The sequence below is a fragment of the Chiroxiphia lanceolata genome, chromosome 8, assembly GCF_009829145.1.
Source record: "Chiroxiphia lanceolata isolate bChiLan1 chromosome 8, bChiLan1.pri, whole genome shotgun sequence".
Taxonomy (NCBI): domain Eukaryota; kingdom Metazoa; phylum Chordata; class Aves; order Passeriformes; family Pipridae; genus Chiroxiphia; species Chiroxiphia lanceolata.
The window spans coordinates 16864596-16882555 of NC_045644.1; the positions used below are offsets into that span (position 1 = coordinate 16864596).

A 17960-nucleotide genomic window follows, 5' to 3' on the forward strand; every position below is an offset into this window, starting at 1 on the left:
GAGAGATCCTTATCACTCTCTACAACTACCTGAAAGAAAGGTGATTGTAGTGAGGTGGGAGTCAGCCTCTTCTCCCAACTAACAAGTGACAGGACAAGAAGAAAGGGCCTCAAGTTGTGCCAGGGGAAGTTTAGATTGGATATTAAAAAACATTTCTTCACTGAAAGGGTTGTGCTAGCTAGCTGTGCTAGGTAGGTGCTGGTGCTACCTTAGTGCAAATCCAGGACACGTTGCACGTCTTGGGATGTATCTAAAGAACTGATCATTGTATAGCAAATGGCTTGGTATCTCAACTTTAAGTGGAGCTAGCAGAAAATGCTTTCAGATGTACTACAGTTAAAGAGTTAGCAGCAGATTGTTTTTTCCATAATTTCTTTTTTAAAGCCTATTTTATGATTTGATTGAGAGCTGAAAGTTCAAAACAGCGCTCTAAAAGACAGTTTGATCCATAAGAGCAGGCTCAAGTAGACTAAATGTCCACATTCATGTAGTCATGGGAATACCAAGATGTTCCTCGGGCTCTGGTATTGCAGACCACATTTCCTCTGAAAAACTCGCATGACCAAATTGCTTCTTCTGAACACTTCTTAACACCACTGCTTGTACCTTCAGCCTGGAGTTATTGAACAAAGTAAGACATAGCAGCTGTGTCCTGCTGATTCAGCTTCTTTGGTATATATACATCCATTTTAAGCATTCAGAAATACAGGGGTGTCTGAAATTTTTATTTATTCCCTCATAGCAGTACACAGTGTCCCTAAAACCAGAAACTTGAGCCTCACCATCATGCTAGATGCTCTTACTGATGCAGAAGGACTACAAAATAGGGTTAAATTATCTATGTGATTTACTTGATTTTCAGTGGCTAAAACAGAGATTTAGAATTTGTTACTGAAGCCCAAAAGCACATCCAAGTCCAGAATGGTTATGTCAGTAGGTAGTACATCTCAGAGAAAACCAAGTATTTCCATGTAATAACATATTTGTTTAGCAGGCTATTTGATTCTTACACAGAAGAGATAGATTGGCATTTTCTGTCTGTTGTGTGAGATCGCCCTATGCCTTTCTCTGAGAAAAACTGAAAACAGCAAAACAGGGAAATTTTGTCAAAAATAGAGAAGACATCCCCTTTTCATGTGGACGATATATTCAAAACTGGCTACACTTTCCAGGGACCCAAACACAGCCTGACACATTGAATGCTATTTATAAGGATGACACAGGCTGTCCTTAAGAGAATCAACTCTCAGTAAGAGAGTCCAGGCTGTAAACATAGAAAAGAAATTTAAGAGTTACTTCCAGAAATTGAATTCCTTTCACCAAAATGCAGTTCTAGAAGGAAACATAAAAGGCAAATGTAGAAGACAGACTATCTAAAGAGTATGAAGAACTGAAGGGGAAAAAAAATCCAACCCTAATATTTTGATCACATAATAAAATTCAGTCTTCCTTCTCAGGGTTGTGTATGCTATAAATTCAAAATATACTAGAAAAAGTTGCTAGACCAAAGAGGGGGAAAGGAAATTAAGAGGAAAGATCTAAATTGCAGACAAAAAAATTTAGTTCTGGCATTTCCGAGTACTGTCACGCTTGATTTTATGCTCTAGAAAATATTTATTTGTTGGGGTTTTTGTTTAAGTAGCTCTCTATATAACTTATGAAAGCTGAAATTCCATTACGTGGCATTCTGCAACATTCTCCAGCCTATCAGCAAGGAAGACACCTTGAGATCCACCACTCAGATCTCAGCTGCCTAAGCTAATGCAGTCATCAGTATCAGTAATATTTACCAGCTTTGTGGGTGGACATGGAGTAACAAGTCAGTTGCTTTATAAGTGGCTTCACAAATATTTGTCAACAGCAGAAGACCGGTAAGATTTGGGAATCTTGATTCTGCATGCATGTCCTTAAAACAGGACTCCGTTGGGCTTGCTCTGGCCAGCTGCCATTCCTATCCATGGTGTCCCAATGTAGTCTGACCTTCCCTGGTTACCAGGCCACTTGCTGCCTCCTGACATTCTTATTTAACACCAGCTGCTCATCACCTTGAGAAATCAGAAGCAGACTTGTTAAAGGAAATTCAAGGAGATTCTGCCATTGACTGCAGATCAAGACTTGAGTGCTCATCTCTCTGAAGAAGTCTGAGCACCGCCCTTTAGCAGTGGCATATGTGAGGGGATGGAAAAGGCTCAGTGAAGACAGCCTGGCTATTTTAGCTGCTTAGTAGAACCATGTCTCTTCTCAGTATGCACATATCAATAGACTTCAACCCCCCAAATCATAACTCACCTCATTCAGGTGTATTTTCATAATAACATCGCAAAACATAACAGCCCTTAACAAACAGATTTCCCCCAAAATTTTTAAATCTCTTTTTTAAAGAGAACACTAAAGCCATTCAAGAAAACACCAAGAATTTCTTCGATATGAGGAAATAAAACAGTTTTCCATGAAACATGAACTAGCCTCTCAGTATTTTTTATATTAAAAATTTAAAATAATAACTTTTGCTAAACCCTCCTAAGCATTCAGTTTCAAGGATGAAACTGGCTGGATAGTTAGTTGTGGCTCATTCATTAGTCACATGGTTTTATTCCCACAGGATCACATACACAACAAAAGCAGCTCTGTGTTCTGATCCCCCTAGTCTTATACCCTTCCTTTCACCAGAAGAGCATGTTGGGCTGGGAGCAACAGGACTGGGAGCCTGTCAGACAGGAAGAAATAAGAAACAGCTCAGCCACATGTGTACATGCAGGGGATGCTTCTCTGCCAGAAGCATTTTTAGCCAGGACAGATGGTAGTTTTAAATACTAGGTGTTGGAACAGTATAATGAATTTTATCTACAGAAATAATTAAATAATAGTAAATATTGACATAGCTGTGAAGTAAATCTCTTACATGCAAGCCATATGTATTAGATTCATGGGTTATCAGGGAGCAGTTCTTATTGTTCTTTCATTTATTCTAGATTTTCACACATTTTTAATTCCTCAAATTCCTCAGCATTAGAATAAAGACCTGCACAGAACTTGGTTTCAGAAACTATCTTCATAGCCAATGCCTAAGTTAAGCTTGTACGTATAACTCTGCAAGATTGAGTTAGATAATGATAAAGGGTTTTTTGCAAGTATAAACCTACTGCAGTGTGAAACTGTGCTCACAGCATTGCAAACAGAAGTTGTCAAATGAAATGATCATTTGGTCTTTGCATGTAACTAATTGTTCTGCATTTAATTTGTGATTTTTTTTTTTCTTTCAGAACAACCATTTTTCTGACTTGCTGGACAAAAAAACTGGTTATAAAACAGTCAATATGTTGGCAACTCCAATTACACAGGGTAAAGAGGTGCTTGCTGTTCTGATGGCACTCAACAAATTAAATGCCCCCGAGTTCTCAAAAGAGGATGAAGAGGTAATAACATTAAATGACACACAACGATATAGCTGTTAGTTCAATTAGTAGTTTGAGTGATTCTATCCCTTGGTTTGATACTTTCATCTTATTTTTGCTCTTTATCATTTTTAGGTATTTAAAAAATACCTCAATTTTGTGTCTTTGGTCATAAGAAATCATCACACATCGTATCTCTACAATATCGAATCACGAAGAAGTCAGGTATAGAAGAATTTTTCTATGATAATACTTATTTATTACAATTATAATTGATTGATTGATTGATTGTGACTTAATTTTTGTGTGAAACCACTCTTATTCCCACTATTTTATATTCTTGCATGCTTACTGAAGTAAGGATACCATCTATTTTTTCATATGATAACAGTAATGCACCTTATCATTTTGTTCTGGAATGCCTAGGATGCATATGTTTCCCACTGCTATGAATATTTACCCTGTTTCTCTTTTGTAAATAGATGCTTTTGTGGTCTGCCAACAAAGTATTTGAAGAGCTAACAGATATAGAACGGCAGTTTCACAAAGCACTGTACACTATTCGAATGTATCTGAATTGTGAAAGATACTCCATTGGTCTGCTGGACATGACTAAAGAGAAGGTAACAACTATTTTGCCTACTTGCTAGAAATGTCCTACTCCTAACTTTAAGTCTCAAAGACACAAAGTTACCATCCTTTCTAGCCCTTTGGGATAATTTATATAAATTTAACCATGTTACAAAGATTACATGTGAAATATAAGCATGGCAAAGGATACAATCATGATAAACCTGAAGGCTAATTTTGAAATAATTTTTCATACTAATAATTCCATATGAGAAAAGGTAGAAGAGGGAAGTGCAGATCTGAAATACCTGCCTTCTAAAACAACAATTAAGCTGTACAACTGTCTAGAGATAAGATTCAGATTAGCCTGCAATTTACTGGTAAACATTGCCTGGATTATAATGAACAATGTTTTCTTAATATTGTCTGAAATGTGACCATAGTAAACCATGGAGAAATAAAAAAAAACATAAAATTGGAATCCACAGATGTGATGTTATCTTTGAACACAGAACTGGTTTGGTTTTTTTCTTTTGCTAAACCCTGTGTATCATTTTCTCAGGAGTTCTATGATGAGTGGCCAATCCGGCTGGGGGAGGCAGAGCCATACAAAGGCCCCAAGACACCTGATGGACGAGTAAGGATATTAATTTTTCTTTTTATGAATCTTAAGTTTGACATTGAGGTTGTACAGGTCACCTACATGTTTTTCTCTTTTCATTTAGGAAGTTAACTTTTATAAGATTATTGACTATCTTTTACATGGACAAGAAGAAATCAAAGTCATTCCGTGAGTATTCACTGGCACCCTGCAAATGTGTGGTAATTAGATATATTGCTGGGATAGAATAACATGTCTATATTGTAGAAATAATTTAATTTCATTGTCTCTCTAAAGGTCACCTCCAGCAGATCACTGGTGTCTTATCAGTGGACTGCCAACATATGTTGCTGAAAATGGACTTGTAAGTTCATAACAATAGTAAAATCTAAAAGTTTTAGTTCATACAGTTGTTCTGATTGAACAAAAAAAACAACCCCAAACCTCCACATGACCAAAATCCTCTACAAAAATACCATGTTGTTCCAGTGTCATTGGTTCCTAGTGAAACCATGTGAATCAGTAGTCTGGATGGAGACAAGGCCTCAGCACAAACGTCCAAAATATCTGGAAAATTTTCCTCTGATTATGGAGATATCAGAGGAAAATGTGTGCATCTGACGTCACTTTCCAGGTGTGCTAAGTCTCATAAAAAAAGTCAAAAGTAAGAAACCCATCACATACAAAGTTTTAAAATTTTCTTTTTTTAAGTAATTCAAAGTCTTGATGTATGATAGCTATTAGTAACCCTATGGTATGTTTAATAGAGCCCTTAGAACTCAATTATTTCATTCTAGAAACCCCCATGCCATTTTAAACTGGAAGTCATTTTCTTAATCATTATGCTTTTGCACTGTGAGACATCCTACATGAGGGAGTTTGCTACAAATACTCCAGAGTGATGTCTGGTAGAATAACCACATCTAATTTAATAGGAACAAAGTTTTAAAACTAAGTTTTAATTTCTCTAGCTGGCTGGGATGTTTACTGTTCCTAGCTTAGAAAATAAACATGCCTTTTTAAAATATCAGGCTAAGTCTTGATACCCATTATATTCCATTTAAACAATGCCTCATTTTCTTTATGCTGCAGATTTGTAACATGATGAATGCACCAGAAGATGAATATTTCACATTTCAGGTAATTTCAGTAATGTTAGTAATTACAGATACGTAATTAATTATAGTTATATATTTATACATATATATTTGTTATATTATAGATATAATATAATTAATTATATCTATATTCTACAATATAGATATTGCAGACAAATATGCTAATGTTTGCCACTAATTAGTTATACAGTTGATTACATAAATAATTTCTCCTTTGTGATGCATGGATCTTGTTGTTGCATTGCTTATATCAATAGCTGTGTTATTACTTTCAAAGAAATATACATTTCCTGGTTTTTGGCTTTCCTACAGAAAGGACCAGTGGATGAGTCTGGATGGGTTGTTAAAAATGTCCTGTCATTGCCTATTGTCAACAAAAAAGAAGAAATTGTGGGAGTTGCAACATTTTACAATAGGAAAGATGGAAAGCCTTTTGATGAGTATGATGAACAGATCATTGAAGTAAGCTTAATAGCATTAGAGGGTTTAAGGAGCATGTAATGTTAATAAAAAATATTATAGTAAAAAGTAATTTTAAATATCTGAAAATTTCCAAATAGGCTGTATTAACATCCAGACAAATGTTTATCTTCTTCACCATACAGTTTCTTAAGAATCAGAGATTTTTTTTGCCTATATAAAACAAAAAAATTATGAGCAATCATTTACATGCCAGTAACAAAAAGAAGTCCCATAAAATTTTATTTTCAATCATTTGACTATTTAGTCATGGTCACCATGGGTAAGCAGAATGGCATGCTTCTTGCCAATGGATATTGAGCCTGTGATCATGGGAGTTCACATAATATCCATGATCATATGTACTCAGGCAAGATAAGATGCTACACAGTGTATCCAAGTCCACTCACCTGACTTAAGCTTCATAAGCCTCAAAGTCTGCTATATAAAGTGGGAATATGGGGCCTTAATTACTAGGCTGAGATAAACAACCTCATTAAAAGCTATGAGTACTTACAGAACCAGTTGATGGAAGATAAAGGCCTCTAACAAATAGAGTGGCACATTGTTTTTCAAAGGGTGCTACCAGAAGCTGGACCCTAAGAAAAGTAAATTCAAATTGTTCATTTTATTGTCCTGGCATCATCTCTGCTTTGTTTGGCTTTGTTCTAGACTCTCACACAGTTCCTAGGGTGGTCTGTTTTAAATACTGACACTTATGATAAAATGAACAAGCTTGAAAACAGGAAAGACATTGCTCAGGAAATGCTTATGTACCAGACAAAGGCCACTCCTGCTGAAGTTGAATCTATCCTGGTAAGTTTCTGTACACAACCATAAAATTAAAGTGGGAAATTTGCTACACAAAAACTTAATTTTCTTACCCTTTTTCATTTTTAGAAATACAAGGAGAAATTAAATGTAAATAGTTTGGATGAATGTGATCAAAAGGATCTTGTCAGGATTTTGGTAAGTCATTAAACTGAAAATTCTGGTGATGTATTTCTGTCAGACAGTAATGTGTCCTCATCATAGAAAAAGTTGCATATAACCAAATCCTGATTAATACAATTGACATTAGCTATCAGTGCCACAGGCTAGATGGAGCTTATTTAGTAATACATGGTCAACCTCTACTGTTCCTGTATGTGAGACCCCACCGTTACCGACAGGGAAACATTCTGTCCCAAATATACATCAACAGACTTGGATAGTCAAGGCCATATAAAGAAGTGTTTATATGAATTAACACTTAAAGTGCTTAACCTTTTAAAATATCCATGGAGACAATGCTATATCTGTAATTGAATTTATTTAATTTTGAAAATAAAAGAAGGGATATTGAAGTGAGGCCTCTTTCATTCTCAGTATGAGTATCATAGAATCATAGAATCATAGAATAGATTGGGTTGGAAAAGACCTCCAAGATCATCAAGTGCAACCCCTGATCCAATTCCAATTACTATATCATGGCACTAAGGGCCATGTCCAATCTCTTTTTAAAAACCTCCAGGGATGGTGAATCCACCACCTCTCTGGGTAGGCCGTTCCAATGCCTGATAACCTTGTTGGTTGCCTGGGAAAAGAGACCAACCCCCACCTGGCTACAACCTCCCTTCAGGTAGTTGAAGAGAGTGATGAGGTCACCTCTAAGCCTTCTCTTCTCCAGACTAAACAACCCCAGCTCCCTCAGCCTCTTGTGCTCAAGTCCCTTCACCAGCCTCGTTGCTCTTCTCTGGACCCGCTCCAGCACCTCAATATCCTTCCTGAACTGAGGGGCCCAGAGCTGAACACAATACTCAAGGTGTGGCCTCACCAATGCAGAGTACAGGGCAGTATGTAGGAGTAATGTAGGAGTGTCAGTGGAACAAACCTACTTTCAGATTAATTTTCCTGCATTTCCTTAGGCGGAGAAGTCCAAAGACAGTGATCCGTGACTTCACAGTGACAAAACAGATTTGACCTAATCAGGTCTCTGTTCTACTACTCTGGTACTACTAAACCAAAAATGAGTCATTTCTTTTCCAGACTGTGCAGTTCTCTGGTTGCCTTAGTATTTCAACCTAGAAAGGAAGTGCCTTTTTGAAAGAAAACTCCTAATTTTTCCCATTTAGTGCACTTCTTTTCTTGTGCAGCAGTCCTGGAGCACATTCACCGGCCTATTTTATCTGAAAAAAAACCTCAAAGATGTGCTCCAGGAAAACACTGAATGAACTTCCACTGCTAATAGATCAAAACAGAGCTAGGCTGAAGAAAAAAGGTCAAATATACACAAATCTGTTGATTTCCTGTACCAACCACTTCACATATTTCCTACTATTACACCACATTTGCTGAGGTACACATAGCCATAGGGAAAAGACCTCTTGAAACTATTTTTAGCTATGTACATGTGCATGCTGGAATGCATTGGTGTTAATGTTTTACTGTTTCTACTAAACAGATACTCAGACAGCTTGCAAGTGGTGAAACAAAAAAATATAAACAGATCATGTGTAGTTTCACATACCTGTTAAAGGAAATTTATTCTGGCTGCATGCAAAAACTGCAAAAAACAATAGATAAACATTATAAAATTTCTCTACTGGTAGAGCAAAACCTGAGTATTATGGTAAAGGCTCCAAATGTGAAAACATAATACTGGTATGATTTTTAAATCTCCAAAAAGCAATTAAAGTGGGTTCTCTCAACATTGTGAAGTCACAAATTCAAAGGTCTAATATCATCTGCACTTCCAAGGCTACATGCATGTGCTTTATCCTATTACAAGACCTGGAGTCCCAGATACCTAATGGGATAAAGCAGGTGTTTCTAGATCTGATGATTCACAAAGTAATGGGTCTTAAACCATCACTTGTCTAGGTTTCTTTGCCCTTGATCTCTGATTTGCGTAGATATAAAGGAAAAACCCAGGGAGAAGAAAATGGATGTTTAGCCTTATTTTTGAAATACATGCATACATTCAGTCATCTTTTTTCCTTATCCAAAAAGTAGAGATCATTTATAGACTGCTATGGAGGAAGGCAGTCATTGTAAAAATATAATCTACTCTTAGTGTTGCATCAGATTTCCTTCAGTTAATTCTTGTTTGGATTGGAGCACATTCTTTAAAATATAATACTGCTCCCCCTAGGCTTTGGGATACACAGATGAAGAGTGTCATAGAAGAGTTCACAAGTGGTGCTGGGTTTCTTAACTTTGGTATCTTCTGCATTTTAGAATTTAGTATATGTTTTATGGAGGTTGTCAGTACAAGTTGGACAAAACTCTGTGTCTGCCCTTCAGAGAGAAAAATCTCGGAATGGCAACCAGACAACTTCTAATGAAATTTAGTATGTGGGGCAAAGGTTCTGTACTTACACAGTCTACTACTTCTGGAATGATCCCTCATTTTCTTCAGTGGTCAGACTGTTCAGAATAGACTGCTGTAAACTACAGAAAGGCAGAATCACCAGCAACTACAGCACTAGAAAGTAAATTACTTGAAGGGATTTAAATAAACCATAATAACAATACATACTATATGCTTGGTACATTTAAGAATTGTAACAATTTTTACTTTGTGCATGTACTGAGACCATTCAATAGTGAAGCAGTCAAGAATCTACTACATCAGACAAATGAGAACATAAATAAGATTTGTGAGTTTATAAATCTGATCTTGTAGGATTTTCCAGTCCACTTTCCATATGTCAAATCAACCTTACAGATTTGTCTATTAAGTGTATATAGACTAGTACAAAGAGAGACTATCACAGGAGAAAAGGTAGGACAGACCTATTTTGAGAGCTGGTTATGGAGCAGAAACAAACAGCTAGCACTCCAGAAGTCAAATAATGTACAGGAATCTTTCCTTGTCTATAGTGTCTCCAAGAGAAGACAAGGTTATGGGTAGGTAGGCATGCAAGGAAACTTTCTGGTAAAAACAAAATGTTGTTGCTATGCTTTATTCAACTGTAATAGTAAAAAATGTTTTGGTCTAGACAGGTTGGTTTTGGTTACTATATGCTTCACTATTCATAAGATCCAAAAGGGAAGAACACTCAGTGAGAACAATTTTGGTTGTGAAAAAGATAAACTGTACCCTGGAGGTCAGGCTAAAAGTGTGAGAATCATTGGATTTTTTACCAGGAAGGAGAATTTCCAAGGCCTGAGGTTTCTAAAATTAGGAAATGTTGAGATGGTCACAACAAATTGTGTTGGAATTCAGAGTAGGAAGAATCTGTCCAAGGCTTTTATTTATTGTCTTTGAGAAGAAAGCCAGCAGTATCACAACTGTGTTTCATGACTTAATACACATTAGTTTGTACTGACACCTGAGGCCTTTGAAGACGCAGTAAGCATACTTTCCTTGAGCAATATTTCTACTGAAGAAAATGAAAAAAAAAGCTTTTCCAACTTTGTTCTTGCCACAAAACCCCTTGTTTTTGATTTTTCCTAACAGAAAGAAGAATTACCTGATCCAAAAGATTTAGAACTGTATGAATTTCGCTTCAGTGACTTTCCTGTTACAGAGCATGGCCTGATAACTTGTGGAATACGACTGTTCTTTGAGATAAATGTTGTTGAAAAGTTCAAAGTCCCAGCTGAGGTTTAGTTTATTTTTTCCTGTTTATATTTATTTTTAAATAGCTGATTTTAGGTACTTTAATCTAGAAGTAGATAATACTAAAATATTAGCGGTATGGTTAACAACCTTCCATTTTTAATGAAACATTTACATATTTGTCATAAAAACATAAAACTAATCTTGAATTGTGTGAGCTATATAGGGGATTAAATCAACATGCATTTCTATAAGAACAATTTGCTGTTTCAATGTTTAATTCAATGAAAAGCATTTATTTTCAAAGAATTGGCACATTATTACAGTAAATTCATAGTACATTCCAGTAATTTTATAGGAATTCCATTGTTTTGTTTCAATTAGCAGCACAGTCTTAATCACTTTTGTTCCCAATAGGTTCTTACAAGATGGATGTACACAGTCAGAAAGGGTTATCGAGATATCACTTACCATAACTGGAGACATGGATTCAATGTGGGACAAACAATGTTTACTCTACTGATGGTAACGTTGCTAATATTAACCTTACATTCATTATTTAGTTTTCTTTCAATTCCAAATGGGAAATTCAGGAAGACACACACTTGGAATTATCTGTTTTCTTTTACAGACAGGCAAAATAAAGAAATACTATACTGATCTAGAAGCCTTTGCCATGGTTGCTGCTGCTTTCTGCCATGACATTGATCACAGAGGGACCAATAACTTGTACCAAATGAAGTAAGTACAAATGCTCAAAAACATGGTAATGTACTGTTTTTCGTGGCAAATGAAAAAAAAAGTCAAAACTTGCAAAAATATAAGGTATATATTCCATATTCTGGCATGAATAAATAATTATTCATGCTACAGAAGGTTTCTGTTTCAGAGCACTTCAGACAGCTGAAACACAAAGACAAAATGCAAAAGCAGAATCTTAGAAGGGTCACCTGATGCTGCATTTTTAAGAGACGCTACCAATGCACAGATTGTAGTAGACAAAACTTTGTGCACGAGGCCACAAAGAAATGAGAAAGGGCATTTTGTCTTTTTCAAGACAAAGGGGCATAAGCACTTTTCTGGAGAGGGATTAAAGATGTGACATAGACAAGTGCCAGTTCAGAGTAAGACAGGATTTTTTTCCTCTTTTTTCCACTGCCTAATATGACTAGCTCAGTTGTTCCTTCTCACACTCAGTTTCCTGACTGATGTAGCTCCTTTCCTGAGGTGTAACCTCATGTTATACAGGATTCTGAGCTAACAAGTTTGAGTTTACCACTGAGTCCACATACCCAGAAGTTACACATCAGGAGGTTCAGCTTTGCAGTTCATGCTCCCTCTTGTTCTGAGAAAATATTCTAAAGGATTTCTTTGTGGTTTCTATTTTGTTTGTTATAAAACAATATGAATTAGCAGATGCTTGTTATAAAATGATATTAATTCATTTTAAATTTACCTTTGTATTACAACAATATATATCATGGTGAGACTCACTCTTGTCTTGAAGAGTGAAGAATCGACCATTTAGTCTCTTACATGATCTGTGGGTTTGTTTCCAAGTGCTAGCCAGAGAACACACGTTTCTCAAAATGTCACGTGTACCAGAAGACTATAATTTTCTGACTACAGTTTCCACCAGCTATGTCTCCAGAATGATTTATCCTCCCCCTCTGACCCTGAATACACTTCTCACAGGAGAGGCATTTCAGCCTCTGTGCTAGAACAGTGACGCAGGGGGATTTTCCGATTATTCCCAGGGATTCTCCAGGTGACGTAGGAGAGAGAGAATGACAGACACTGATTCTTATCCAGTGGACTGCCTCTCATCCAAACAAGTTTAAGGTGGGGTTTAAATCCTCCTACTGTGGTCTTCCCTCTACATGAGGTCATATGCAGTAAAGCTATTTATAAAACTCATTAGGCTTTACCACAACAGTCTTAATCACATCAGAAAATACAGGTATGATGTAGCCCATCCGGGGTTATCTGAGGAATACAGCTATTAGCTGAGGGAAGACAGGAGGGAAATACAGTTCTAAACATGCAGAACCACCTGGAGCCCTTGTAGGCAGGACACTTCTCCCTTCATCCCACCATCATAGTCTGACGCAGAATTTCCTCTGCTTGAAGCTTAGTCCAATGTCAGGGGAACGCTTTTAGTTTTGTGATAAGACTGAACACACATAAGCTGTCAGGACTTGTGTGGTCCATAAAATGGTGATTTTGGGGGGAGGGGATAAGCCCAAGGGCATTAGAGGACTTAAATTCCATTATACTGTTATTTCAGATTTAACTTAGAGTTAACTAGAATCCCAGGGAACATGACCCAGTCATTACGGATATACAAGAGTTCAAAAACCATACCACAGAATAAACACTAAAGGATGGATAAAAGCTATTTTTAAGGTACACAGGATTGGCATAGATTGTACAAACGGCAAAACTGAACATGCAAGACAAAATAGAGGCATATATAATAATACAGCTTTTGTGTTTTGAGGTATCTAACAACACCTTTGACTTTAGTGGGCGCTGAACACCCAGTGCCCTCCAATTTCCGTCATTACTCATTCACAAAAATGAAGGCAAGCAAGTTGGATTTTTTTCTCTGTGTCATACCAATGGTTAACATATACAGATTAAACTATTGAACATGGAGATCAGAAGCATTTCAACCCTAAATACATGAAACCTGAATAAAAACTATTGTCTTCAAAATAATATAAATAATTGCCTATTTTTCAACAGGTCAGCTGCACCACTGGCAAAACTTCATGGCTCTTCGATTTTAGAAAGGCATCATCTAGAGTACAGTAAAACCCTGCTGCAAGATGAGGTACGTCATGGACATTCTGCTTACTACGATCAACACAAAAGATCCAGTTAGGTCATAGTGTTCCAAATTTTACTGGGTCTCATTCATTCCTCTATGTCCAGATTAAGAAATTATGCTAAAATTCAGACGTTTAAGCCAAATTCTTACATATTTTCCACTTTTAGAGAAACATCGGTAATTCCACCAGAAACAGACTCGCTTCAGATAGAAAAGCTTTTCCTCTGGGCCTTACTCACGTGTCTCAGAGTTTTTTCCATTTTCACAAAACAGCTGATATTGAAACCAAAGCAGAAAATACAATATATACATGACAACCACATGTTGTCATTAAACTGCTGTGCCTGAACAGAGAACCCAGTTCAGCTTCAGGCTCTGGCAGCTGAGGAACAAAGGGATGGAGCTGTTTATGGAGGGCCCCCCTGCTGCCAGGCCAGATCCACCCCACACCTTTACCTTGCTAAACAGAGAAGGGGTCTCATGAGGCTCTGCTGCAGCTCCCATTACTGATCTTCCTGCACCAGGCAGTCGCCTGCAGTTGCCCTTCCCCAGGCGCTGCCGAGGTGATGCTCCCCACTGCAGTGTCCCCAGGCCCAGCTGCCCCACAGGCCCTTCTCCTCCACCGGGGATCGGCCTTCCTGCCCTCCTCAGCGCCAGGCTCTGGCTGCAGCAAAAGAGACAATTTACACTCTTTACTCTGTATTTTCCACGGAAATAAGTGATTTAAAGCAAAATGTGCATGCATGCACCCCTTCCATCCCTTGTTTACAGCAGCGTGGCAGGTACCCACTTCCACCCTTATTTTCCACTTCTAATCCTGTGGTGATGCTGTTGCCTGACCTCATGAGGTCATGGAATAAATCCTTATGCTAAGCATTTGTTCGTTGAAAACGAAGAAACAAAACACCTTTACCTTTATTGATGTCAATGTACTTTTTCAAATGTGAGATGCTGGGGACTAACTCCTGCTCTTGGCCAGAGCAGTTGTCAGGACCTCTGGAGGCTCTCACCAGTAGCATTGCTGTTCCCCATGCTCACAAAGGCATTGTCTCTTCTGTTAAAGAAAGAAATAAAGCCAGGACACTCAGAAAACTGCTGAGAGTGACGGTCTCATTCCCTTTTAGAGGAAAAGTGCATTGCACTTACCATGGTAGGCCCCTAACACCACTGCAGGCAATAGTACCAATCCAGGTTAACAGGGGGAAAAGGTCTCTCTACTGGAAAGCTTTAAAAATTCTTGGATAATTAGATTTATGGAGTGTGAATTTTAAATTTGTAGCATTATTTTAATTTAGGGACTGTAGTCAGCCAATTTTGTTATACTATGCTGCGAGAACCTGTATAGTACAAACCACAGACAGTGTTATAAAAGGAATTGAATTCATAAACTTTCCACCTTGCAGAGTTTAAACATCTTCCAGAACCTAAATAAGCGCCAGTTTGAAACCGTCCTACACTTATTTGAAGTTGCAATAATAGCAACTGACTTGGCTTTGTATTTCAAGTAAGTACTAAATTCTGTATAACTTTGTACTGAAAAGAAGTCAATCCTATAGAATGTATAACTGCAATTTTTAATTGTTTATATGCATAGAACTTTACTTAAAATTGTTATTTAGTCTAATTATTGTAAAAACCAAGACATTCTTAGATTCATTATAAGCTTACAAATTAGAAAATACTTAAACATATACAATATTTCGTATAAATTCAGTAGGTCATTTCAATATGCTTTAGTTACAACAAACACTATTCCTGAAGTGTGGATTTGGAAGCCTAATCATAACGTTGTGCACATATGTGATATTTAGCATACCATACAGTAAATACACTAAACAAGAGTATGCTGAAAATGAATATGGTGCTTTACAAAAACCCTACGGACATCAAATGATGTGCTAAATATGCCAAAGACTCCAAATATCAAATCATCCATTCTGTTCCTGTTAGTGACTTGATGTGCTTTTATAATGGGTATTTTCTTTAAAGATATATGGAGCCTTTTGTTTTATGACTGGGGCAATTTAAAGACAGAAGACAGGAAAAAATTCAGAAAGATGTTTAATAACAGTTATTAAATTTTAAATAACAGTAATTCCATTTTTTCATTGATTCTAAACAAAAATTAGAAGATTTATTAAGGAATAGCAAGACACTTTTTATGTTTTTGAAATTTCTTCTTAGTCAGGTCTTAGCAATTCTTTGGATTTTTGATGGGAGGAAGTGAAAGAATATTTATTAGTATTTGCTTCGCTTTTCCCAGTTCAGTATGGTACAGAAATGCACATGTAATACTAAAGAAATGAGAATGCCACCCCAGTTTAATATAAAGAGGTAGGAAATTGGTTATTTGTTGCTTTGTCAGAATTCTGACACATTACTTTACATGTCAGTAGTATATAGCAAAATCTAAATGTCTAGGTTACCTGAAAAGTTTGAGTTCAACAGGAGGGTTTCACTTTGATACTACTATGACTAGGATGCTAGTTTGGAAAAGCATAAATATAGTAAATATGGTTTTCTATTTAATTATTAATATAATAACTTATGTTCTCTAATATATGTTCTATTGGTATGTTTTAACAGGAAAAGAACTATGTTTCAAAAGATTGTGGATGCAATTGAAAAAATGGAAACAGAAGAGCAGGCAATTAAGTATATATCTATTGACCCAACAAAAAAAGAAGTAATCATGTAGGTGGTTAATATTTTACTCTTTATTCAACCAGTTATCTAGAACTAGATTTTAAAAGAATTTGGGCTCCTAAACATGCAAATTAAGACTTGATGTTATTGTCCAATGACAAGCATAACCATGATTTTAAAATAGATGTCTACAATCTTCTCAAAATGTGCAAAATGTGCATCCATCTGCATCTTAGGTATCTAAATTAATTTTAAAATCCAGACTTTTTTTTTTAAATAATTATCCTAACTATCACAGAATCACAGAATACTTATGTTTGGAAGGGACATCTGCATTTAGTCCAATTCCCCTGCCATGTCAGGGTCACCTAAAACAGGCTACACAGGAACATGTTAAGGTGGGGTTTGAATGTCTCCAGAAAGAGAGAATCCATGACTTCCCTGAGCAGCCTGTTTCAGTGCTCTGCCACCCTCAATGTATATTTGTTCTTCCTCATGTTGAGGTGGAATTTCTAGTGTTTTAGTTTATGGCCATTGCTTCTCATCCTGTCACCAGGCAGCACTGAAAAGAGCCTGACACCATCCTCTTGACACCCAAAACTACACTCATTTTGGTTTTTTTTTTCCAAAGGGCTATGATGATGACTGGATGTGACCTGTCTGCAATAACCAAGCCTTGGGAAGTGCAGAGTAAGGTAAGTACTTTTGAAATAGCCAATACTGCATTTACTCTCTGTTTTACTGCCCATCTGTTGTACGATCAATATCTGCTGATATATATTTAAGTACCTGTTGCTTTCAGAAAAGAACCTCTATCTTTGTCACTGTGAGTGTAGGTGGTCCATGATGTCTCTCCTCAACCACTTCACAGGCTGCCAATCTTTCTCTACTTGTCCTTCCTCTAAAATTGGTATCCCAAATTCTGGCAGCTGTATTTTTGTGCTATACAACTTTTACTACTCTCCAGCTATTTTTAAGGTACAGATTTAACAAGAGTATGGTTTGAATTGTGTCTGTTCTGTAGATCTAGCCATAGCTTAAACATGCCAAAAATAAATTCTGCAATACAGCATGGTACATAAGTACTTCAAGTACTCCAGTACTTATCGACCATCCTGCTGAAGCACATCACTTAGGCTTACAGGAAGAAACATGTTTTAACAATGCATAATCAAAATACAACTGTAGGATGCTTGTGGAGTCTTCTTAAGTTCTATAAGTTACAGTACTACAAGACTGTTATGTTGCTAACATTGCCTTGTTCCCACTGACAATAATCTATCATTTACTCAGCATGCATCAGGATATTATTAATTTGCTGGAAAAAGCCTTCAGTACAGCAGATAGTACTGCTGAAAAAAACTGACAGGTTTTTTTTCCCCCATTTTCTGGAAAGCCTTGTTCTTTTATTTATTTAAATTTACTGCTTTCTGCTGATAATTCCACTGAATTGTGATTATTCAGGTTGCCCTCATGGTTGCAAACGAATTCTGGGAGCAAGGTGACCTGGAACGAACTGTGCTACAGCAACAACCTATTGTAAGTACTAAATAATTTAACTGTTAAGCAATATTAACTGTCATTAAAACATCCATGATGCTTACTAGATCATGATACCAAAAAGTATGATATCTACATATTCTAAATTACTGCTCTTCTGTTCTAGCCTATGATGGACAGAAACAAAGGAGATGAACTACCTAAGCTCCAAGTTGGTTTCATAGATTTTGTGTGTACATTTGTGTACAAGGTAAGAGTGACTGGTTTTGTTTTCCTACTGCAGCAGTTCTGA

The 17960-nt window shown here is 36.7% G+C and overlaps 1 protein-coding gene and 1 long non-coding RNA gene across 3 annotated transcripts in view; one reads left to right on the plus strand and one right to left on the minus strand.

The window, feature by feature from the left end:
• PDE6C (phosphodiesterase 6C) overlaps positions 1-17960 on the plus strand; it is a 28193-nt gene that overhangs the window by 5834 nt on the left and 4399 nt on the right. For both annotated transcript variants that reach the window (XM_032694873.1, XM_032694872.1), the window contains exons 2-20: positions 3264-3416; positions 3531-3620; positions 3878-4018; positions 4528-4602; positions 4691-4755; positions 4864-4930; positions 5659-5706; positions 5997-6146; positions 6816-6959; positions 7044-7112; positions 10588-10734; positions 11107-11214; positions 11321-11430; positions 13438-13525; positions 14926-15026; positions 16109-16216; positions 16800-16863; positions 17633-17707; positions 17835-17918. In XM_032694873.1, the coding sequence (XP_032550764.1) occupies positions 3264-3416; positions 3531-3620; positions 3878-4018; positions 4528-4602; positions 4691-4755; positions 4864-4930; positions 5659-5706; positions 5997-6146; positions 6816-6959; positions 7044-7112; positions 10588-10734; positions 11107-11214; positions 11321-11430; positions 13438-13525; positions 14926-15026; positions 16109-16216; positions 16800-16863; positions 17633-17707; positions 17835-17918 (1887 nt within the window). The remainder of the gene's footprint in view (positions 1-3263; positions 3417-3530; positions 3621-3877; positions 4019-4527; positions 4603-4690; positions 4756-4863; positions 4931-5658; positions 5707-5996; positions 6147-6815; positions 6960-7043; positions 7113-10587; positions 10735-11106; positions 11215-11320; positions 11431-13437; positions 13526-14925; positions 15027-16108; positions 16217-16799; positions 16864-17632; positions 17708-17834; positions 17919-17960) is intronic.
• Positions 885-15010, minus strand: LOC116790150. The gene is made up of 3 exons (XR_004358275.1): positions 14436-15010; positions 13979-14186; positions 885-1264 (listed from the first exon to the last, which is right to left on the minus strand). It is a non-coding gene; the product is annotated as an uncharacterized LOC116790150 (long non-coding RNA).